Raw genomic sequence first — 17,394 nt, forward strand, 5'->3', positions numbered from 1 at the left:
AATAGAAGCCCCTTTTCCAAATACTTTTAAGATTTATGAGTTGGGGTTGAAGTGGGATTGTCATGCTGAAATTATGACAATTGATGGTGCTGGGTGGGGTTGGTGGAAGTTGGGAGTCCCACAACTTCTGGATTTCCCCAATGCTGTGGTAGGAGGTCTCCAAAGGGGAAAGCAAACCAAATTGTTTCATAGGAGCACAGAGATTACAGTGGTGACCTCCTGCAAAATATGCTCAGCCACTGAACTACGGATCTACAACACTTCCATTTTTTTGTTTTTATTTTGAAATGTAGTTATGTTAACTATTGGTGTTGCCAGTAGTTGCAACCCTCTCCTTGTGGCACAACAACATTATTATTTTTTACTTATTTACTGCTGAAAACAGTGTCAGTAATACTGAACTAACTGGATTTACTCATAGGATAGCTGAAGAAACTGTTGAAGGAAGGAGTAGGCTTTTTTAAAAATTCAAGTAAACAATATGTTCATAGACTTTTGGAAAGTGGATGATTTAACTAATTTTCCCCCCTTGCCTTTTTTTGATAGGATCACCCTTATCTAGTCAGCCTGTTTTAATTACTGTACAGAGGCAGCTACCACAAACTATGAAACCTGTCACATACACTGTTGCAACTCCTGTGACAACATCAACATCCCAGCAGCCTGTAGTACAGACAGTTCATGTTGTTCATCAGATCCCAGCTGTGTCTGTCACAAATGTGACTGGATTAGCACCAGCAAATACTTTCACTGTAGCTGGACAAGCCGTGGTCACACAGGCAGCAATGGTGGCCCAACCTAAGGGAGAACCTCAAGAGAATGGAGACCACAATGAAACGAAAGGTGAGAATTTGGTTCCGGTTCCCCTTGGAAGTCATACAGTCCAAATATGTTTTGTATTTGTTGCAAGTAGAGAAAACAACTACATAATACTGATTTCTCTTAAGAAGTGCTAATTTTGATACTTTAACCTTGAATGATTCAGTGCTTTCAAACTTTTATTCTAACAGATTTTTATTTTTATTCCCGCCCCCAGTTAAAGTGGAGCCTATACCTGCCGTTAGCCATACAACCATAGGAGCTGCTAGTCGGATCATTCAGACATCTCAGACGGCACCTTTACAGACGGTTACTCTAGTGCAACAGACACCTCTAGGTCAACACCAGCTACCAATAAAAACTGTAACTCAGAATGGAACACATATAGTACCCATCACCACAGCAATTCAAGGTCAGGCCAACACTGGTAAGCATTTGGAGTGATGTCTTTAGTGTCACAAATTTTCTTTTGTCACAGTGATGTCCAGTATCTGTGGATTCTTGATTCTCAAAATTATTACAGATTTGTGCTTAATTCTTTAGCTTATTATGAGGTAACTACTACCTTGGAAAATTAAGGGTTTTTTGGTTTGTTTTTTAGTCTACATCCTTTCCCTTTCACGTTAAGTTAGGAACTGATCTATGATACAAAGAACTGTGTAACTGTGCTGTGCATTTGTATTTCTGGAGGAATAGCTCCCCATCCCGGATAGCAGTCTGCTTTTAAAATCAAAAGGATGTTTCTGTTGAAAGTTAGGGAATTCTTCTGTGGGAGAGTCAGGAACCATCACTAGTTATGCTCAAGGCTTTGGGCATGCCTAAAGTAACTCTTTTGACCCCAGCATTGGTTTGATTCATGGTGTAATTAAGCTTTAGATACCCAATTATCTTCCTGTTGTTTTACTTATTTCTCTCCCCCCACATGCTGCCCTGAACCTTGAAAATGCAGTTCTTTACAGTGTATTATAGTTATTTACTCATGCTTTTTTCTTGGTCGTTTCACAATCCTTTGGGACCATCTCCTCCCGGTAGAATAGACTGCTATCCTATTCACACTTTCTGGCAGTAAGTTCCCTTTATCACAATATTGTTTTTCTTCCTCTTTAGCCATAAGGTCAGCCACTGCAGATATTTTCACCCATGCAAGAACATCCTAGGGTCGTTCTCGAAACTTTCATGTAATACTCAAGCCATTCATGGAATTGGGCTTCCTCTTGCCTTGCCTGCATTTAATGTATCTCCATTCTTTTATTTTACAGCTGCTGCAAGTCCCCTACACATGCTAGCAACCCATGCATCTGCATCAGCTTCTCTTCCAACAAAACGTCAGAACGGAGACCAGTCTGATCAGCAAGAGTTGAAACGTATCAAAACGGAGGATGGAGAGAGCATAGTCATAGCTGTGAATGTTGAAACTCCACCTGTGGCAGTGAGTGAACAAGGCAGCCAGAACTAGGAACTTAAGAGGAATATTTCTTTTTAGAATGATGCTCCGTGGTGCCAAAAGGAGACATTGAAACACCTAAAATATTGAACATGTTCTCACATGGTGGGGAAAGGGGCCCTGTGACTTCAACTTTCAGCACTGAGAAAAAAAAACACAGGTGGCCTTAGAACTCCTTAATTTAAAAATCGAAACCAAACTGTCCAACATCTTGTTCCAGAGGCTGTGACCCCTTTCCCCCCACTCCTCCTTGCCGTTCTGAAGTGACTCTTTATAGATAAGGAGAGATACAAAAGTTGGAAGTCTGCAACTTTAAAAAGCTCTATTGGATTGATTACTTTAAGGATTGAGTATCTCAGTATATCACAGCATGATAAGTACTTCATGTGACTGGATTTCAAACGATTGTATATTCCTCAAAGGGAACAGAGGCAAGGAGCCATTTCCTACATCTTGGCAGCTAGCCTTTCATAATGACCTACCCAATGCAGTTGTTGGTAGATATGCAGTATTTTGTTGTTCACATGTGGAATTAGAAATTTTTGATGTGTACTTTCATTTTATTTTCAAAATAATGGGGTCTTTGACATTTCAAATCACTCCATTTCTACTCCAGAAACTTTGGAATCACACAGTACTTTTCATGTGAAATTTTGTTTGGTAAAACTGAATGTAGGGTTTTTTAACCAATGGAATGATTTAATTTTGTCCTGTTAAAGTTCAGATAAAGCTACTTTGTTACATCTGCAAATTTTCATATTTTAGCAGTTGCCTGATAAAATTTAATCAGATTTTATTACCTTGTGTAGTGATCAAATGCTTCTTTGGGCTTGCATGTTACTGATTAGAAATACAGTGTAAATGAGCCGTTAACTGACGTTAAAGAACTGCTATGATGAATTTGACCAGAGCTGCACTTATCTGTTTCTCTTTCTTGCTACCTTTTGCTGTTTGTTACTTTGTGTTGACTTTGATTGTCCCTGGCTTATTTTTCCAGTCTAAAGTAAAACAAGAGTCTCGCTTAATATTGTGTATGTTTAAAATGGCAGACTGTTCTTCATTTAGAAAAGAGAAAATTCTTTATCACAAGTCCTTTTAAAAAGAGAAAAAAAACTTGTCAGAGGTATATCCAATATTTTTCAGCATAAGCGCCCACCAGTAGAAATTAATCTGATGAGTTTATCTTTAACTTTTGATGTCCTGCACAGACCTTCTGGGGTCTGCATTAAGAGTAGCTGTTGAGGTTTTCTAACAGTGGCTACCATACTATAATAAATGTGGTTTTTTTTAAAGTGTGTGTTCTGCAGTTGAACATTTTAAAGGATACTTCTCAGAGTTGTGATTGTAGAATCCACCTTACATTTCAGAACTGAACTAAAAGCTAAGACTGTTTTTTGTCTTTCATTCACATGGTGTCTTGTCCCTTCATATTAAGGTGAGTTAAAGGTAAAGACTGGCTTGAACCTTTGATTTGCCCTTTTTTGGCAATACCATTATTTATATATATTTTTTCATTTTGAGAAGAATCTGTATTTTCATGATGGACTGAAATGGCTTGGAATGGCTTATATTTAGTCAGTTTTTGAAAACTGTTTATCTGAAGACCAAATATGAGAAATCTGTACCAAGTATCATGTTAACCCACACAGTAGAGCTGTCACAGTGTCAATCTGGATAATACATATTAAAAGATTATGAAAAAATGCTGTACACTAGCTGGATTTATAACAGCCACTATAAGCTGGGTAAAGCAAAAGAATTTATGTAACTGCAGCATTCTACTTTTTGTGCTGTGGTCACTTAATTTAGAAATAATTAAACTGAATTATTGGCAAAACATTTGGTTATAAACCTACTATTTCATGAGTATTAGGCAAACTGCTGCAAGTTTTTGAATAAAAAAATCTGGTGAAATTCTTAAGTCAGTCAAAATTTATTCACACTTGGAAGTTTTCTTATGCACCCAATATAGTCAGTGTAGGACACAGAATCTTGGAGCAAGATTTACATTGCCGTCCTATGCACATCTGTCAGAATGCCATGGTTCCAGGTAAGGGCACATTGAATGATAGCCTTCAATATAATAATCTTTGAACTTACCTGCTGTTGACCTACCCCTTCTTCCATGGGCAGGGTACTCTAGAAACGCTTGCATTTCCATTCCATAAACTTGGTTAAGTAATGCTATGCTATTTGAGCACTGGGGAAAGCTTAGATATAACTTAAAAGTGTCAAAATGCCAATTGCCAGGGCTGAGACAAGTGAAACAGGAGGGCATGAGTAGGATAGGCATCGGAAGTAATAACATAAAATATTACCAAATACAGAAATTCTTCCTTACCCTGTCTGCCAGTGGTGTCTTATCTTTGCTTGTCTTACTCACTTTCCCTTATTATATGTAATATGTGAAGCTTTTACTTCAGTCACCTTTGTAATTGCACAAAAATACTAGGATTTCATGGAATTGTATATTACGGCTCTCTGACACTGCAGCTGTCTCCCTGTGTGACTGCTACTTGAGACCGGTGCTGATGTCATTTGCAGAAGAAAATTTCATACAAGTCCATTTTAGGTTTCTGAAGACACTTGGACCAAGTGGGCAATTGCCTGGATGAAATAGCTAATACAAAATCAGACTATTCCCCCCCCCCCCCGAGCAATTTGAGTCACATGAGCAAATGCCTGCTAGTTATATCAACATCTGGGTTTATATATTTCCCCAGTGGTGTTGCACAGAAAAGGAGCTCTGGGTCATTTCTGAACAGCATGGCACAGTCTCTTACCATATCGATGTTGTAGTTAGCCGATGTACCTACTAGTGTTTGGATTATACTACCATTATACTACCATTACTACAAGGGAGTAGGGATTATACTACCATTACTACATTAAGGGAGTTTTACGAGATTTGGCAAGGGTCTTGCAGTGATGGATTTCAGCAAAGAAACAACACTTTTCAAAATGTTTTCCCCCCCTTACTAGCCCGTTTTTTTAAAATAACATTACTGTTTAAAAATAACATTACTGTTTAAAAACTATATGATAAAAGGGTACCCCTAGAACAAAAGGGAATGATAAGAATTAGAAGTTGGTGTCAAAGAATTTGGCCAGAGGCCAAACTACCTTATACAGACTGTTTGTCCACCTAGACTCAACAAACATGTTTCCCTTCACTGGTCCACTAATTAAAAAGGATACGTAACCAGAGGTGTGCCTAAGTAGAGGTACCACTGTACAGAACTTCTGTTACCATAAAATGAATACAGCAAATTAAGTCACTTTAATTAAAGAAAATTACAAAAGGTGTGCAAAACAATTTCCATGATTAAATACACATTTAAAAGCAACATGCAAACTGACATCTGAATATAGGTTTTAGTTAAATGACAAATTCCAATACTTTTCAACTTGAACCAAGACTTCAGTTAATTTTGAAGTATGCATGAAATCAAGGGAGCTATTAACTGAAGTTGTGTTTTAAGGGGATGATATTGGTAACTTCAAATTATGTGTCCAAATACCTCATTTCCCAAAATATAGTGTTGTGATTGATATACTACTTAGTGTTCAGAGAGACAGCGGCTTAGTTTGTTCTGAACACATAATAAGCTTGTTGTATGATAGGGATTCCTTACAGGCTATAAGGTGGGAAAGCTGCAGCCCTCCAGCTGTTTGACTACACCTCTCATCATCCTTGGCCATGCTGGCTAGCACTGATGGCAGTGAAGTCCAGTAACATCTGGAGGGTCACACTTTCCCCCTTCTTGTTGTTCAGTATACTACCCTCTTGGCCATTACAGATTATCTTGTACTTGTAGAACTTCCCCAGCACAACCTAAGTGCAAATACCAATGGATCAAGAACTGAAGTGTCTGGAATGGTTATTTCCAATATCTAAGCTGTTTGCTGTCACTTTCCCAACATCTCAACATTGTCCTATGCCACTTCCTGCCCTGCAGAATGGTTATTTAGGCCAACAGTACTTTAATGATGTTTGCTATGGATTTCTTTTGGCACCTCTGACAAATGACAAACAAGTTAATATCTATTTATAACAGCATGAAAACAAGGACCTTGAGCATTCTATCTATGTCAGAGCAAGTGCAACTAAGAGCCAACTTGCTATAATATTCCTTTCTGTGTATTAGAAGATAGGAGGAAAAGGACATTTTACAAAGGCAGAAACTGCTGGTATAGATTTCCTGCCACCCCCTTAAGCACAGTACTAGAACTCAAATCTGTATGTACTTTTGACATGTCCTGTTCACTGTTTAAACCTTAGCAATCTCCTGCCCCTTCACTCTTATGGAGTGGCAGGCACTAAGCTTCACAGTTTAATTACAGAGAGAAACCCAATAGGCACAGGCTATTGAAACATTTTTTTTAAAAAAGGGGGGGAAATTGAAGGAACAACAGCAGCCAAAACTTAACATTTAAAACCAGCTGTTGACAGTTAACGTAGTAGTCCTCTGCTTTGCTCTGTCCATACTGGTTTGGGCTTCTTAAAGTCATCTGTCCCATCTTGAGCAGCACAGTTGACTGAAGGTAGTGAGAGGCCATCTCTTCAGGAAAGGGAGAATAAGCAGGACAGGGTTCCAGATATCCTTCCCCCTTACCTACAAATTTCCATCAGTTCAGTCAAAGTTTGTCATCAGTCATTTCTAGGAACTGAGCATAGACATCCCTGGAGCATTCCCCTTTTTGATTGAATAAAAATTTGTAGTAGCTGCCATCTGCACAGATCGCTGCAAGAGAAAGATACTGTTTTCAGTTTGGCAACTGAAGTCAATTGCTTACACATTGTGTTTCACTGCACAGCTTTTGCTTGTGAGAGCAGCAAGAGACGCCACATTACCTGCAGGCTAAGAAATGTTCTCCTATAAGATCTGCGCTATATACGCCAATTAGTTCTAGCGCCTGGCTTGCCCCACCCCAGATAGTTCTTGATGAATCATTAAGCTGCCCTCCGTGAGATCTCAAGCAACAATCTGGAGTGTTCAACATTCCTTGCCATCTAAACATTTTTTACAATCTTAGGCTGCAATCATATGACATTAATCTGGAGTTAAAACCCATTTATATAAATCACACTCCCATCAAGGACAGAGGGAGATTCCTCTAAAAAGCTTGTTTGTGAGCACAGCTGCTTGAATTCATAGGCTATGTTTGGGATAGGCATAGCGAGGGGCCTTGTTTGATTTTTGGTGAAACTTGAGATTCTTACCTAGGACAGAATTCGGCTCTGTTCCAAAGGCACAGATGCAGGGAGAGCCTGAGGGAACCTGAAATTTGGAAAAACTCCATTTGGAACTGAAGTATTTGGGCAGGAAGCTGGCTGATGCTAAGCTGAAAAAGAAAGAAAGCTCTCTTCAGCATCATCTCAACCCAGTAGTCTAGGCACTGAAGCAAACTGACTCCTAGCAGCACGTATTAAGGTTCACAATAATTTTAATAATAATAATAATAAATTATTTATATCCTGCCCTCCCCAGTCAAAGCCAGGGTCAGAGCGGCTAACAGTAAAATGATACAACATTCTAAAATCAGTTCATTATAAAATCAGTTCAAATCAGATTAATGGCAACCATTGGGCTAGAGTTCTGTGCAGATTACCAAAGGAGGGGATCAGGCTGTGCCCTGGCCAAAGCCCTGGTGGAACAGCTCTGTCTTGCAGGCCCTGCAGAAAGATGTCAAGTCCCACAGGGCTCTAGCCTTTTGTGACAAGAGCGTTCCACCAGATTGGAGCCACAGCTGAAAAAGCCTTGGCTCTGGTTGAGGCCAGCCTAACCTCTCTGTGGCCCGGGACCTCCAAAGTGTTTTTGTTTGAAGACCATAAGGTCCTCCGTGGGACATACCAGGAGAGGCGGTCCCATAGGTATGAGGGTCCTAGGCCGTATAGGGCTTTAAAGGTTAAAACCAGCACCTTAAACCTGATCCTGTACTCCACCGGGAGCCAGTGCAGTTGGTATAGCACTTGGTGAATGTGATCCCGGAGGAGGCCCCCGTAAGAAGTCTCGCCGCGGCATTCTGCACCCGCTGGAGTTTCTGGGTCAGTCTTAAGGGCAGCCCCACGTAGAGCGAGTTACAATATTCCAGTCTGGAGGTGATGGTTGCGTGGATCACAGTGGCTAGGTCAGTGATTATTTAAATTATTTACTTTATTTCAGCTACTGATACATTCTTCCTGTATGAAGTTACTTAATCATTTTTGTCTAGAGATCATCACTCTGGCCCCAGCTGCTTACCTCGACTGCTTGTTCCTCTTAGGATCCTCTGCAGCAAAAATGTGCACTGTGGCATGATCACTTGACACACAAATGAGAGAAGCATCTTGGTTGAAGTTAATGCTAAAGGAGAAGTCAGAAACAAGTCTGCTTATATCACCACTGTCATGGAATAAGTTACTTTTTAAAGAAATGCCTATGTATATATACTGCAACTTTTCAAACACTATACGCCAACCTCTTTCCCAAGTACCTTAAAAATAAGGGTTTCTAACTAGGTTTTGGGGAGGTTATCTAAAGCAATGCCACCTTGCAACAACATACCCAGTGAGATGCTAACCTTTTATCAGCAGGTGTTGATGCAGAGTGAAGCAGCATCAGCAACTGAAGTGGTAGAAAGTGAAAGAGCATTCACCCCAGAAGTAAACCACATAGACGGGAGGAAGGGAAATATATTCACACCTTTAAAAAGCATTAACTCCTCCATAATACATGTAGCTGAAGAAAAGGGCACAAGGATATTGGTGAGGATAATTACTTCTTAATTAGTATCTTAGTTCCTCCATAAACCAACACAGTTGCAGGATGAATGCTACTTTAATTCTGAGTTTTAAAAAAGGTGCAGATAGCAAAGATCCTACGGACATAGAACTAAGGGATCCTTGTTTCCCCAACTTTTTAAAGCTATAGAAAAGTTCACATGTTTGAACTGATGCTTTATTGTATATCTCATACACTGCTACCTCTCAGACTTAACCCCCACTAACATTTTTGTTGTTTGTTTAATGCTCAACTCTCAGTTGGATTAAATTCATCTTGAACTGTACTGCTGCTGATTTCTCTACCTCTGTGATGTCACATTTCCCCCAAAGAATTTTCAGATACCAAGCCTAATGTTTATATTTGTCTGATGTGCTACACATAACACTGAACTGGCTAATGTGAAAAGCCAGCTGACAGTATCAGCTGTATGATTAGTAGGTCACAGATGGAAGAAAATTATTCACACACAGGAAGTTCATGTCTCTTAACTGGAAAATGGGGGAGTAGTTTTAAAGCATGAAACCCCATTTGTACAACGACCACTCCCTCATCTTGCTGATGATCAAGGCAAAGAATGATTCCTCCAATCCCCCCAACACATTAACAAAACCAATAAACCTTACCAGTAGATATTGGCAGCCTGGGAGCCTCTGCGCAGTTCCTGGATTAAATGCCCAGATGATGTATCAAATATTCTTATTAGGGTCCCCTTGAAAAGCAACAGCACACATTAAAGATGTGAGGGGAGCCTTTCAAAAACAACACAAGTTCTTCCCAGAACACAACATTAGGATACAGCTGTTCACTTCCCAGATGATGGCTCTGTCATCTTTCCACCACCCTACACTATTGTAGCTGTCCTTCCCATATGGAATTATTTTTGTTATCCAGTGCTATCTGTCCCACATATTTGGAAATCTTATCAGGTTTATCTGCATGAATATATCCAAGATCAATGCCACTAAAGTCAGTATTTTGACAGGAAAATTGAGAAAGTCTACATGAACTGGATTTATACCATATACAGTAGTCTGAACCTAGTATATAACAGATTTGTTACATATATTGGAAGATTCTGGCATGCAATAGTGAGGCAGCAGGATGAAAGGTTTGAGTGAGGAACGAATAGCCAGGGAACCTATTTGAAGCAATGCAGGTTACAGGCTGCCAGAGAATGCAGAGTTTATCTCTTGACCAATATTTGCAATAACAGCATGCGTATTTTCAAATGTAATCACTACAGCCACAAAGGTTACCAACTTTCTGTATAAACTTTAAAGCCAAGACTTTCATAAATTCAACTTCTGTGTTAGATGATACAGTCTTCCCAGTAGGCGTAACAGTAAATTAAAGACTATACAATGCACCTATTAAAATGCCATGCAGACTCTCAAGATGACACAATTCAGGGTTCATTCTAAATCATTAAGGACTCTTGTGTTGTTTTCTAGCCAACTGTGGAGTAAAATCACTGACTTACTTTTTCTGATGCTGTGGCAATTCTTGTTCCCTGTAGGTTAAGAGCTATGCAACTCAAGACCCCTTCATGAGCTGGTATATCTACAGGAGGTTTCTCTGTATTTGCCAGGTCCACTATCTGCACATGTCCAGTATGTGTTCCAGGGAATGCAAGTAGGGAATTATTACTGTTTGGGCACAGGACACAAAGACCTGAAATACAATTTAAAGTATTGAGGAATAGGCATTTTTACTACCCATCTCCATCCTCCCCACCTTCCTTCTGAAAATAAGTTTTGAGAGTACTTGGCACACTCAAAAAAGCAAGCTAGGACGCTTCATGTTACCACATAGCCATGAGTGTCAATGTCTGTATAAGCAAAAGGCAGGATTTGCCGAATGAGTCCCATCAGCGCAAACCCTGCAATAGGGCTTCCGTTTGCACAACAGGGCTCCCCCCCCCCCTTCTCCTGCTTCCATGGCTCTCAAAATTGGCTCAAGGTGATTAGGAAAACCCTCAGAACAGCACACAGGGGAGGAGAGGGGAAACTGTTTTGTTGGACAAACTGCAATGCTCGCAGTGATGCAATGTTCATCATAGCATACCGTTGACTCCCACCCAAAATTGACAATTAGCCCTATTCCAACAATGCATTTTCCAACAATGTTTTTTCTTTTTTCCAAATTCAATGTGAAAACTATGGGAAGATGGAGGACAAATTGTTTCATAAGTTTTTCCACTGCATTTAATGGGGATGACAAGGATGCTATGGCTCAGCATCACAGCACTTGCAAAGCATGAGAAAGGTCCAAGTAGTTTTTTTATATAGTTAAGTCCTAGGGTGTGCAAAATAGACAGCATCAGTTATCATAAGGAGTAGAATAGCAAACAGAAGAAGAACAGCACAGAATCTTTCTTTGTTCCTCTTACACTTTATGTAGTGGATAACACTTACCTTTAGGGTTGTAGCAGGTTTCGAAGACGTGCAGCTGGTGAGGGTTGTGCGTGAATGTGAAAACCTTAATCATAGAGTCCAGAACTACCACGATTCTGAAAGAGAAGGCAATGGCAGGCCAATTAGCATCATGTCCAGCTACACTGGTCCAACTCCAAACTGGGGAATAAACAGAAGAAGCTCTCCATACAACAGTGTGACCAGACTCACCTATCTCTTCGCAGCTTAACTGCTTTGACTTCTGTGGAAAATTCTATTTCGATAACGGTCTTCTTTTTCAGATCATCCCAGATCATCACTGCAGAAATGGAAATGGCCTTATTAGTCTTAAAATAACACCTTGCAATCTTATAAAGTGCTTCCAGAGATGCCACTTTGGGAGTCTAGCTACATGAGGAACCACTGCATCCCAGACTACCCAGTTTGCACTGGTTCACTTGGCAAAAAAACAAAAACAAAAACCATACCCCAAGTTCAGATCTTCAAAATTAGACATTGTACAGTTAGCATTCAGTTACAATTGGTTTGGAGCAGGAGAAAATAGAAGCATCAGCTACATCCAAACAAGTCTTATATGATGGCATTCTGAAGCTTAGTCTACCCTCTTCTTCACCCTCCCCACCTGCTACTGCCAATAGCTTTTTATTCCTATTTATGTGGGAGTGAGGTATCATGGCTGCTTATCAAAATCTGTTTATCCTTTGACCATCTGGAAAAACACAAATTATCCTGAATACAGGGAAACAATAGGTCACAGATTTGCTCTAGCTAGCACCTGGCATTAAAAGGAAGGATACCTCATTGTACAACTCGAGAAGGGTAACAGCTAAGTCCACATTTATTCAAATTTTAAACTACCCAGGAAGTTTTTGATAAAATCTGCTTGAACACCAGTTACATTAAAGCTGCTTGGAAATGTTTAGTGCTGAACTCAGCCCTAAACTATTGCTTACTTACGGCTCAATACTTTACCTTTATTAGGTGGGTATTTCGGTTTTTTCCCTCCACCAACCAAAGCTAAATAATTGCAGCGAAACAACATTTCAACATGGCCAACACCTCCTTCTAGAAATTCTGGAGAGGGAAAAGGGACATTTTTAATTAAACACTCAAAGCAAAGAAAAGTTTATTAATGCTGTAACATCTTTGTGTATCAAGAGGATTCTCTCCAAAGACTCCCAAGTTAAAATGCAGCTGATGTCAGTTCTCTTTTATTTTTTACTCCTGGAGTGCCTCGTTTCAAGACAATGCTTCATCATCAGAAAAGCCTGCTCAGAGCCTTCTTCTGACCACACATTATGGGCACTGCAATATTATAGTGGATCAAAGTTTTTAAAAATTGTACTCAAATTCTGGCAAGTGAGATCGCTGTTCTATGCACAGTTACTTGAGGGTATAGGATTGCACAGCACGTGGTTTAAGATGAAAAAAATGGCACAGCATAACAACTATGTATATTGAGGAAGAATCTCACCTTGTTTCTCCTTCTCTTTGAGCGGATCTGCATTAAACACTCTAAATCCATTTTCCATCCCACATGCAAAGCACCCTAAAAAAGAAGAGGATTACTATGTCAGGTATATATGCTCTTTATCAACAGGCAAAAGACAGCTCAGTAGTAGCACATGCTCTGTGTACAGAAGTCCCAGGCATCTCCCATTAAGAGGGTCAAGTAAGACTCTTCCCTGCCAGAGATGCTCTTAGTCACAACAGGCAATACAGGAATCTAACTGCAAGTACAGATCCAATGCATTACAGTGGTTCAATTGTGTCCATGGCAGTAGAATGGATTTGTGAATATTTTAGAAAAGCAATTGGCACTAAAAGCTATAAAAATGCCTGGAACCTGATGTATTTTCTTGGCTATTTAGGATCAAACCTACACAGCTGTTTATAGGGATTAGGGAGTCCTTATTCTGCCAAGTGTAATTTGTTTTTGAACAGGCTGGCCCACAACAGGCTTAAATTGAGAGCTCTGTCAACCACACATTTCCTGTTTCTTGTAGTTGATGCCAGTTATTGAGAAAAATGTGTCTTCCCCCCCCCCTTCTGTTTCTCTACCTCAGCATTTATAGTAACTGCATATTATTTTTCCCATTTATTTGTTTACCAAGAAGCACAATCAAGTACATCAATCTAAATATTTTTTTTCCTTTCAGCAAGTTCAAAACTTTATTCACTATAATGGTTTAGAATGAACCTTGAATTTATGAGCCACCACATAAAACGCCAGTTCTTGCGTTGACACCTTCCAGACCTCCTGTGGGGGAGGCACCCAAAGAAGAGCCTCAGGTGAGGATCGCAGGGGTCAAATAATTTCATGCGGGGAGAGGTGGTCCCTGAGGTATTGCAGTCCTGAGCTGTTATAAGTCAAAACCAGCACATCTGAATTTGTTGCCAAGATAAAAGCTGGAATTCCAACAACTCTACTAGCCTATAAACAAGCACCTTGGAAACCGCATCCTGTAGGTGTAGCCGATACAACCCACATGATGTAGCCCATACAACCCACATGATATAAAGTTTCTGATGCAAATAGAATGAACATTTTACTAGCTTACACATTCTATGAAACTCCACTGAAGTGACTACTCAAATTACTGCAATAAAATCTTCTCAAGGTAAAGAACAGCAAAGCATAAGCTTTTCTGGGGTGAGGTTTACTACAAGGAAGTTGATCCCTAACTTGTGTTACTCTAATGAGTCATAGCCTATTTTCTTGGCAGAAAAAAAAGAACACCAGCTAGGATGACTCTTTTTGCTCATTCACTAAGGGCCACATCAATTTGGGATGCCTCACACACTGTATTTTTAGGGGAACACATGAAATGTTAAATGTGCGCCTAAACAAGTGTGATTTTCTTAGAAAAATAATTATGAAATGAACAGGAGCACAATAAACATAGGACACTCCTCAATTTGCAAGCACATGACTGGTGTAGTCACTCAATTTGAACTAGCTTCCCTAGCAAATTAAAATGACAAACTATTTGTCATTGCTACTAATTAGGGATAATTGTAAGAACATAAGAACTGCCTGCTGGATCAAGCCAATGCTCCATCAAGTCCATCGTCCTGTACTTCAGCGGCCACTCAGATGCCTGTGGAAAACTCAAAAGCAGGACCCGAACACAGGAGCAGTCTTCCCTCTTGTGCTTTCCAGTAACTGGTATTCAGAAACATTACTGTCTCCAACTGGGGAAACAGTTATCATGGCTAGTAGCCATCGATAGCCTTATCCTCCATGAATTTGTCCAATACTCTTTTAAAGCCATCCAAAAGTTGGTGGACATCACTGCCTCCTCTTGAAGTGAGTTCCACATATTAACGATGTACTGCGTGAAGAAGTACTTTCTCTCATCAGTTCTGAATCTTCCAACATTCAGCTTCATTAGAGGTCCACCAGTTCTAGTGTGATGAGTGTGTGTGGGGGGGGGGGGCTTTCTGTCCATTCTCTCCATGCCATGCATAATTTTATAGACTTCTATGTCACCTCTGATTCACCTTTTCTCTAAACTAAGAAGCCCCAAACACTACAACCTTCCCTTGAAGATCCATTCCCCTTATCATTTTGGTTGCACTTTTCTGAATCTTTCCCAACTTTACAATATCCTTTTTTGAGGTGAGCTGACCAGAACTGTACTACACAATATTCCAAATGTGGTTGCACTACAGATTTGTATGTCATTGTGACATTGGCAGTTTTATTTTCAGTTCCTTTTCTAATGCCCCCCTAGTGTGGAATTTGGCTTTTTTCACAATTGCTGCACACTGCGCTGACATCCACTATTACCCCAAAGTCTCATCCCTGGTCAGTCACCGCTAGTTCAAAGCCCATGAGCGTATATGTAAAATTATTATTCCTAGTGCTAACAATTCATTTACAATGAGTTGCATTTGCCATTTTACCAACCATTCATTCAGTTTGAAAAGGTCCTTTTGGAGTTCTTCACAATCTCTTTTCATTTTAAAGACCCTGAACAATTCAGTATCATCAATAAATGTGGGCACTTCACTGCTCACCCCTTCCTAACTCTTGATCATTTGTGAACAAGTTATAAAGCATAAACACCAATACCAATTCTTGGGAGACTCCATTTTGTGTTCCTTTTTGTTCTCTTCCATTTGGACAAGACTTCCTTTTGTTAAAGGAAGCCTTCTTGCCTCTAACGGCTTCTTTGACTCTGCACATTACCAAACTGGCATTCTCTTGGCCCTCATGATACTTTTTGCCATCTATGGTGTACACGCCAGCTGAGTTTCTAATACTGCATTTTTAAACAAGTCCCCAGCAATTTGGAGTGATCCAACCCACTTAACTTTGCCTTTCAACTTCCTTTTTACCAAGTTCCTCCCTTTGGGGAAGTTTCCGGTTTTGAAATCAAAGCACATTTAATTTAGTAGTGCTATGGTCACTGCTCCCAACTGGCATGACAATAATTACATCTTGCATCAGGTCCTGGGCGCTACTCAAGATTAACCTCACGGTTGCTTACTTTCTAGTTGGTTCCATGACCAGAGGCACAGTCATTAGGGTATCTAGAAATTTTGCTTCTTTACTGTGACTGGGACGCATAAGAAATACCACAGGTCATAATGTTGCTGCTATGTGCCCTTTGACTAAAAGCAATAAAACTGTTCAGGACATTCAATTCTGCATGCAAATTCATATGCCCAAGAAAGCAGCTACCTCTGAAAGAGCTGCAGTTTGATGAGAATTCAAGGAAGGCAATCTGAGGAATAGAATGATTCAGTGCACAACTGGGCCAAAACACACATCTTAGCCCTAAGTCCAGCTTTGGCATCTGCTTTGTGGGAACTGTTGAATTATGCATCAGTTGCAGTGGAAATGGCATTGAGTAGGAGGGCAAGTCTGACACTCATGCCCAACAAGGAGCTCGATATATGCAAGTTTTTAAAGAGAAAGACTAAAGGAGAACAGGATGAGGCAATGTACAAGGGGTAAAGCATCTGGGCTGGGCCAAGCACTGTTGTATTAGGACAAAACAAGGCTCCGCGTGGAAGCCTGAGAAGGCAAGGAGGAGAATGGAAGCAACTGCCTCCCCTGTCTTGGTGTCTCTGGGCAGAGGCCGATCCTCCCCGCGCATTTTGCAAAACACCAGACTCCGATTGCGCCCCATAAACACCCAAGCGCGCTAACCAGAGGCCGGAAAACGGAAAGGGGAGAGACGAGGCCGAAGGGGAAAGTATTGGCACCCATCAATGTTAACAGAGTGTGCCAAGCAACGCAAACTTAAGGGACAAAGGCAAGCTGCTGGGGGGAAAGAGGAGATGTGTCTGAGCCCGGAGAGGGCAGCCCCCTCTCTTCGCCCCAAGAAGGGAAGGTAAAGCCCTCCTCCCCGCCCGCACTTTTTTGCGCCCAGGCATTCGTCTAGGCTGGCCGCGGGTTCGAGACCTGCGCCTCCCTCCTCTCGGAAGGCCTGGAATTATTTGGGTGGGGGCGAGAAACTCAACTTTCGCCTCTCCCAACCTCACCCCATTACAGACGCTGAACACGGGGGAGGAAAGGAAACCCGCCAAGCCCGAAAGCCTCCCCCGCGGGCGGATAGGCGGACCCCTGACTCCCACCCCCCGGCGCCCCGCGAGGGTCTTTACCGTGGTCCTGGTTGAAACCGGCGAACAGCAACCCATTCCCGTGCGGGTTGGCTGGAAGCAGGTTCATGGCGCCGGACTCCGGGGAAGGCCGCAGCCGCGGACGGGGGGGGGGGTCCTTCACACCATCGGGGGAGGGTCACTGGCCTGAGGGGGCGGCAGCGCCACGATTCCTTCCGGACTAGACAGGCGCCGCGCCGAGCACCGAGCGCGTCCAATGAGCCCCTCCCAGGCTGACCAGAGGAGAGCCGAATTGTCGAACGCCGCCCGCCGCCGCCTTCCTCGGCTTGGCTCTTTCCATTCCCCAGCCTGCTACGTCCGTCCCCCTCTTTGCGAG

General features: G+C 41.3%; 2 protein-coding genes across 3 annotated transcripts in view; one reads left to right on the forward strand and one right to left on the reverse strand.

Annotated features, from left to right (window-relative positions):
- Nucleotides 1–3,555, forward strand: part of FOXK2 (forkhead box K2) — a 31,361-nt gene extending 27,806 nt beyond the window's left edge. The window contains exons 7-9 of one of the 2 annotated variants that reach the window (XM_083429678.1): nt 547–843; nt 1,037–1,231; nt 2,079–3,555. In XM_083429678.1, the coding sequence (XP_083285804.1) occupies nt 547–843; nt 1,037–1,231; nt 2,079–2,275 (689 nt within the window). In that variant the 3' untranslated portion in view covers nt 2,276–3,555. Of the gene's footprint in view, nt 1–546; nt 844–1,036; nt 1,247–2,078 lie in introns of both variants that reach the window. The other variant, XM_083429677.1, reaches the window with a different exon arrangement.
- Nucleotides 3,556–5,524: 1,969 nt separating this feature from the next.
- On the reverse strand, nt 5,525–17,378 carry WDR45B (WD repeat domain 45B). Its single transcript, XM_083429703.1, has 10 exons — nt 17,061–17,378; nt 12,919–12,993; nt 12,417–12,518; nt 11,655–11,742; nt 11,445–11,539; nt 10,511–10,701; nt 9,654–9,739; nt 8,509–8,610; nt 7,488–7,609; nt 5,525–7,008 (listed from the first exon to the last, which is right to left on the reverse strand). Exons 1-10 carry the CDS (start codon nt 17,125–17,127, stop codon nt 6,902–6,904), a joined length of 1,035 nt encoding a protein of 344 aa, XP_083285829.1. The 5' UTR covers nt 17,128–17,378; the 3' UTR covers nt 5,525–6,901.
- Between the last annotated feature and the right edge of the window lie 16 nt (nt 17,379–17,394).

Source organism: Podarcis tiliguerta (genome assembly GCF_965153285.1).
Source record: "Podarcis tiliguerta genome assembly, chromosome: 2".
Taxonomy (NCBI): domain Eukaryota; kingdom Metazoa; phylum Chordata; class Lepidosauria; order Squamata; family Lacertidae; genus Podarcis; species Podarcis tiliguerta.

Excerpts from the sequence above, each read along its gene's own strand:
- WDR45B (XM_083429703.1), bottom strand. The coding sequence starts at position 17,127 with ATGAACCTGCTTCCAGCCAACCCGCACGGGAATGGGTTGCTGTTCGCC. Across the intron at positions 11,743-12,416 it reads GAAATACCCACCTAATAAAG|TGATGATCTGGGATGATCTG; the intron begins GTAAAGTATTGA and ends CCATTTCTGCAG. Across the intron at positions 7,009-7,487 it reads AGAGCCGAATTCTGTCCTAG|CGATCTGTGCAGATGGCAGC; the intron begins GTAAGAATCTCA and ends TTTCTCTTGCAG.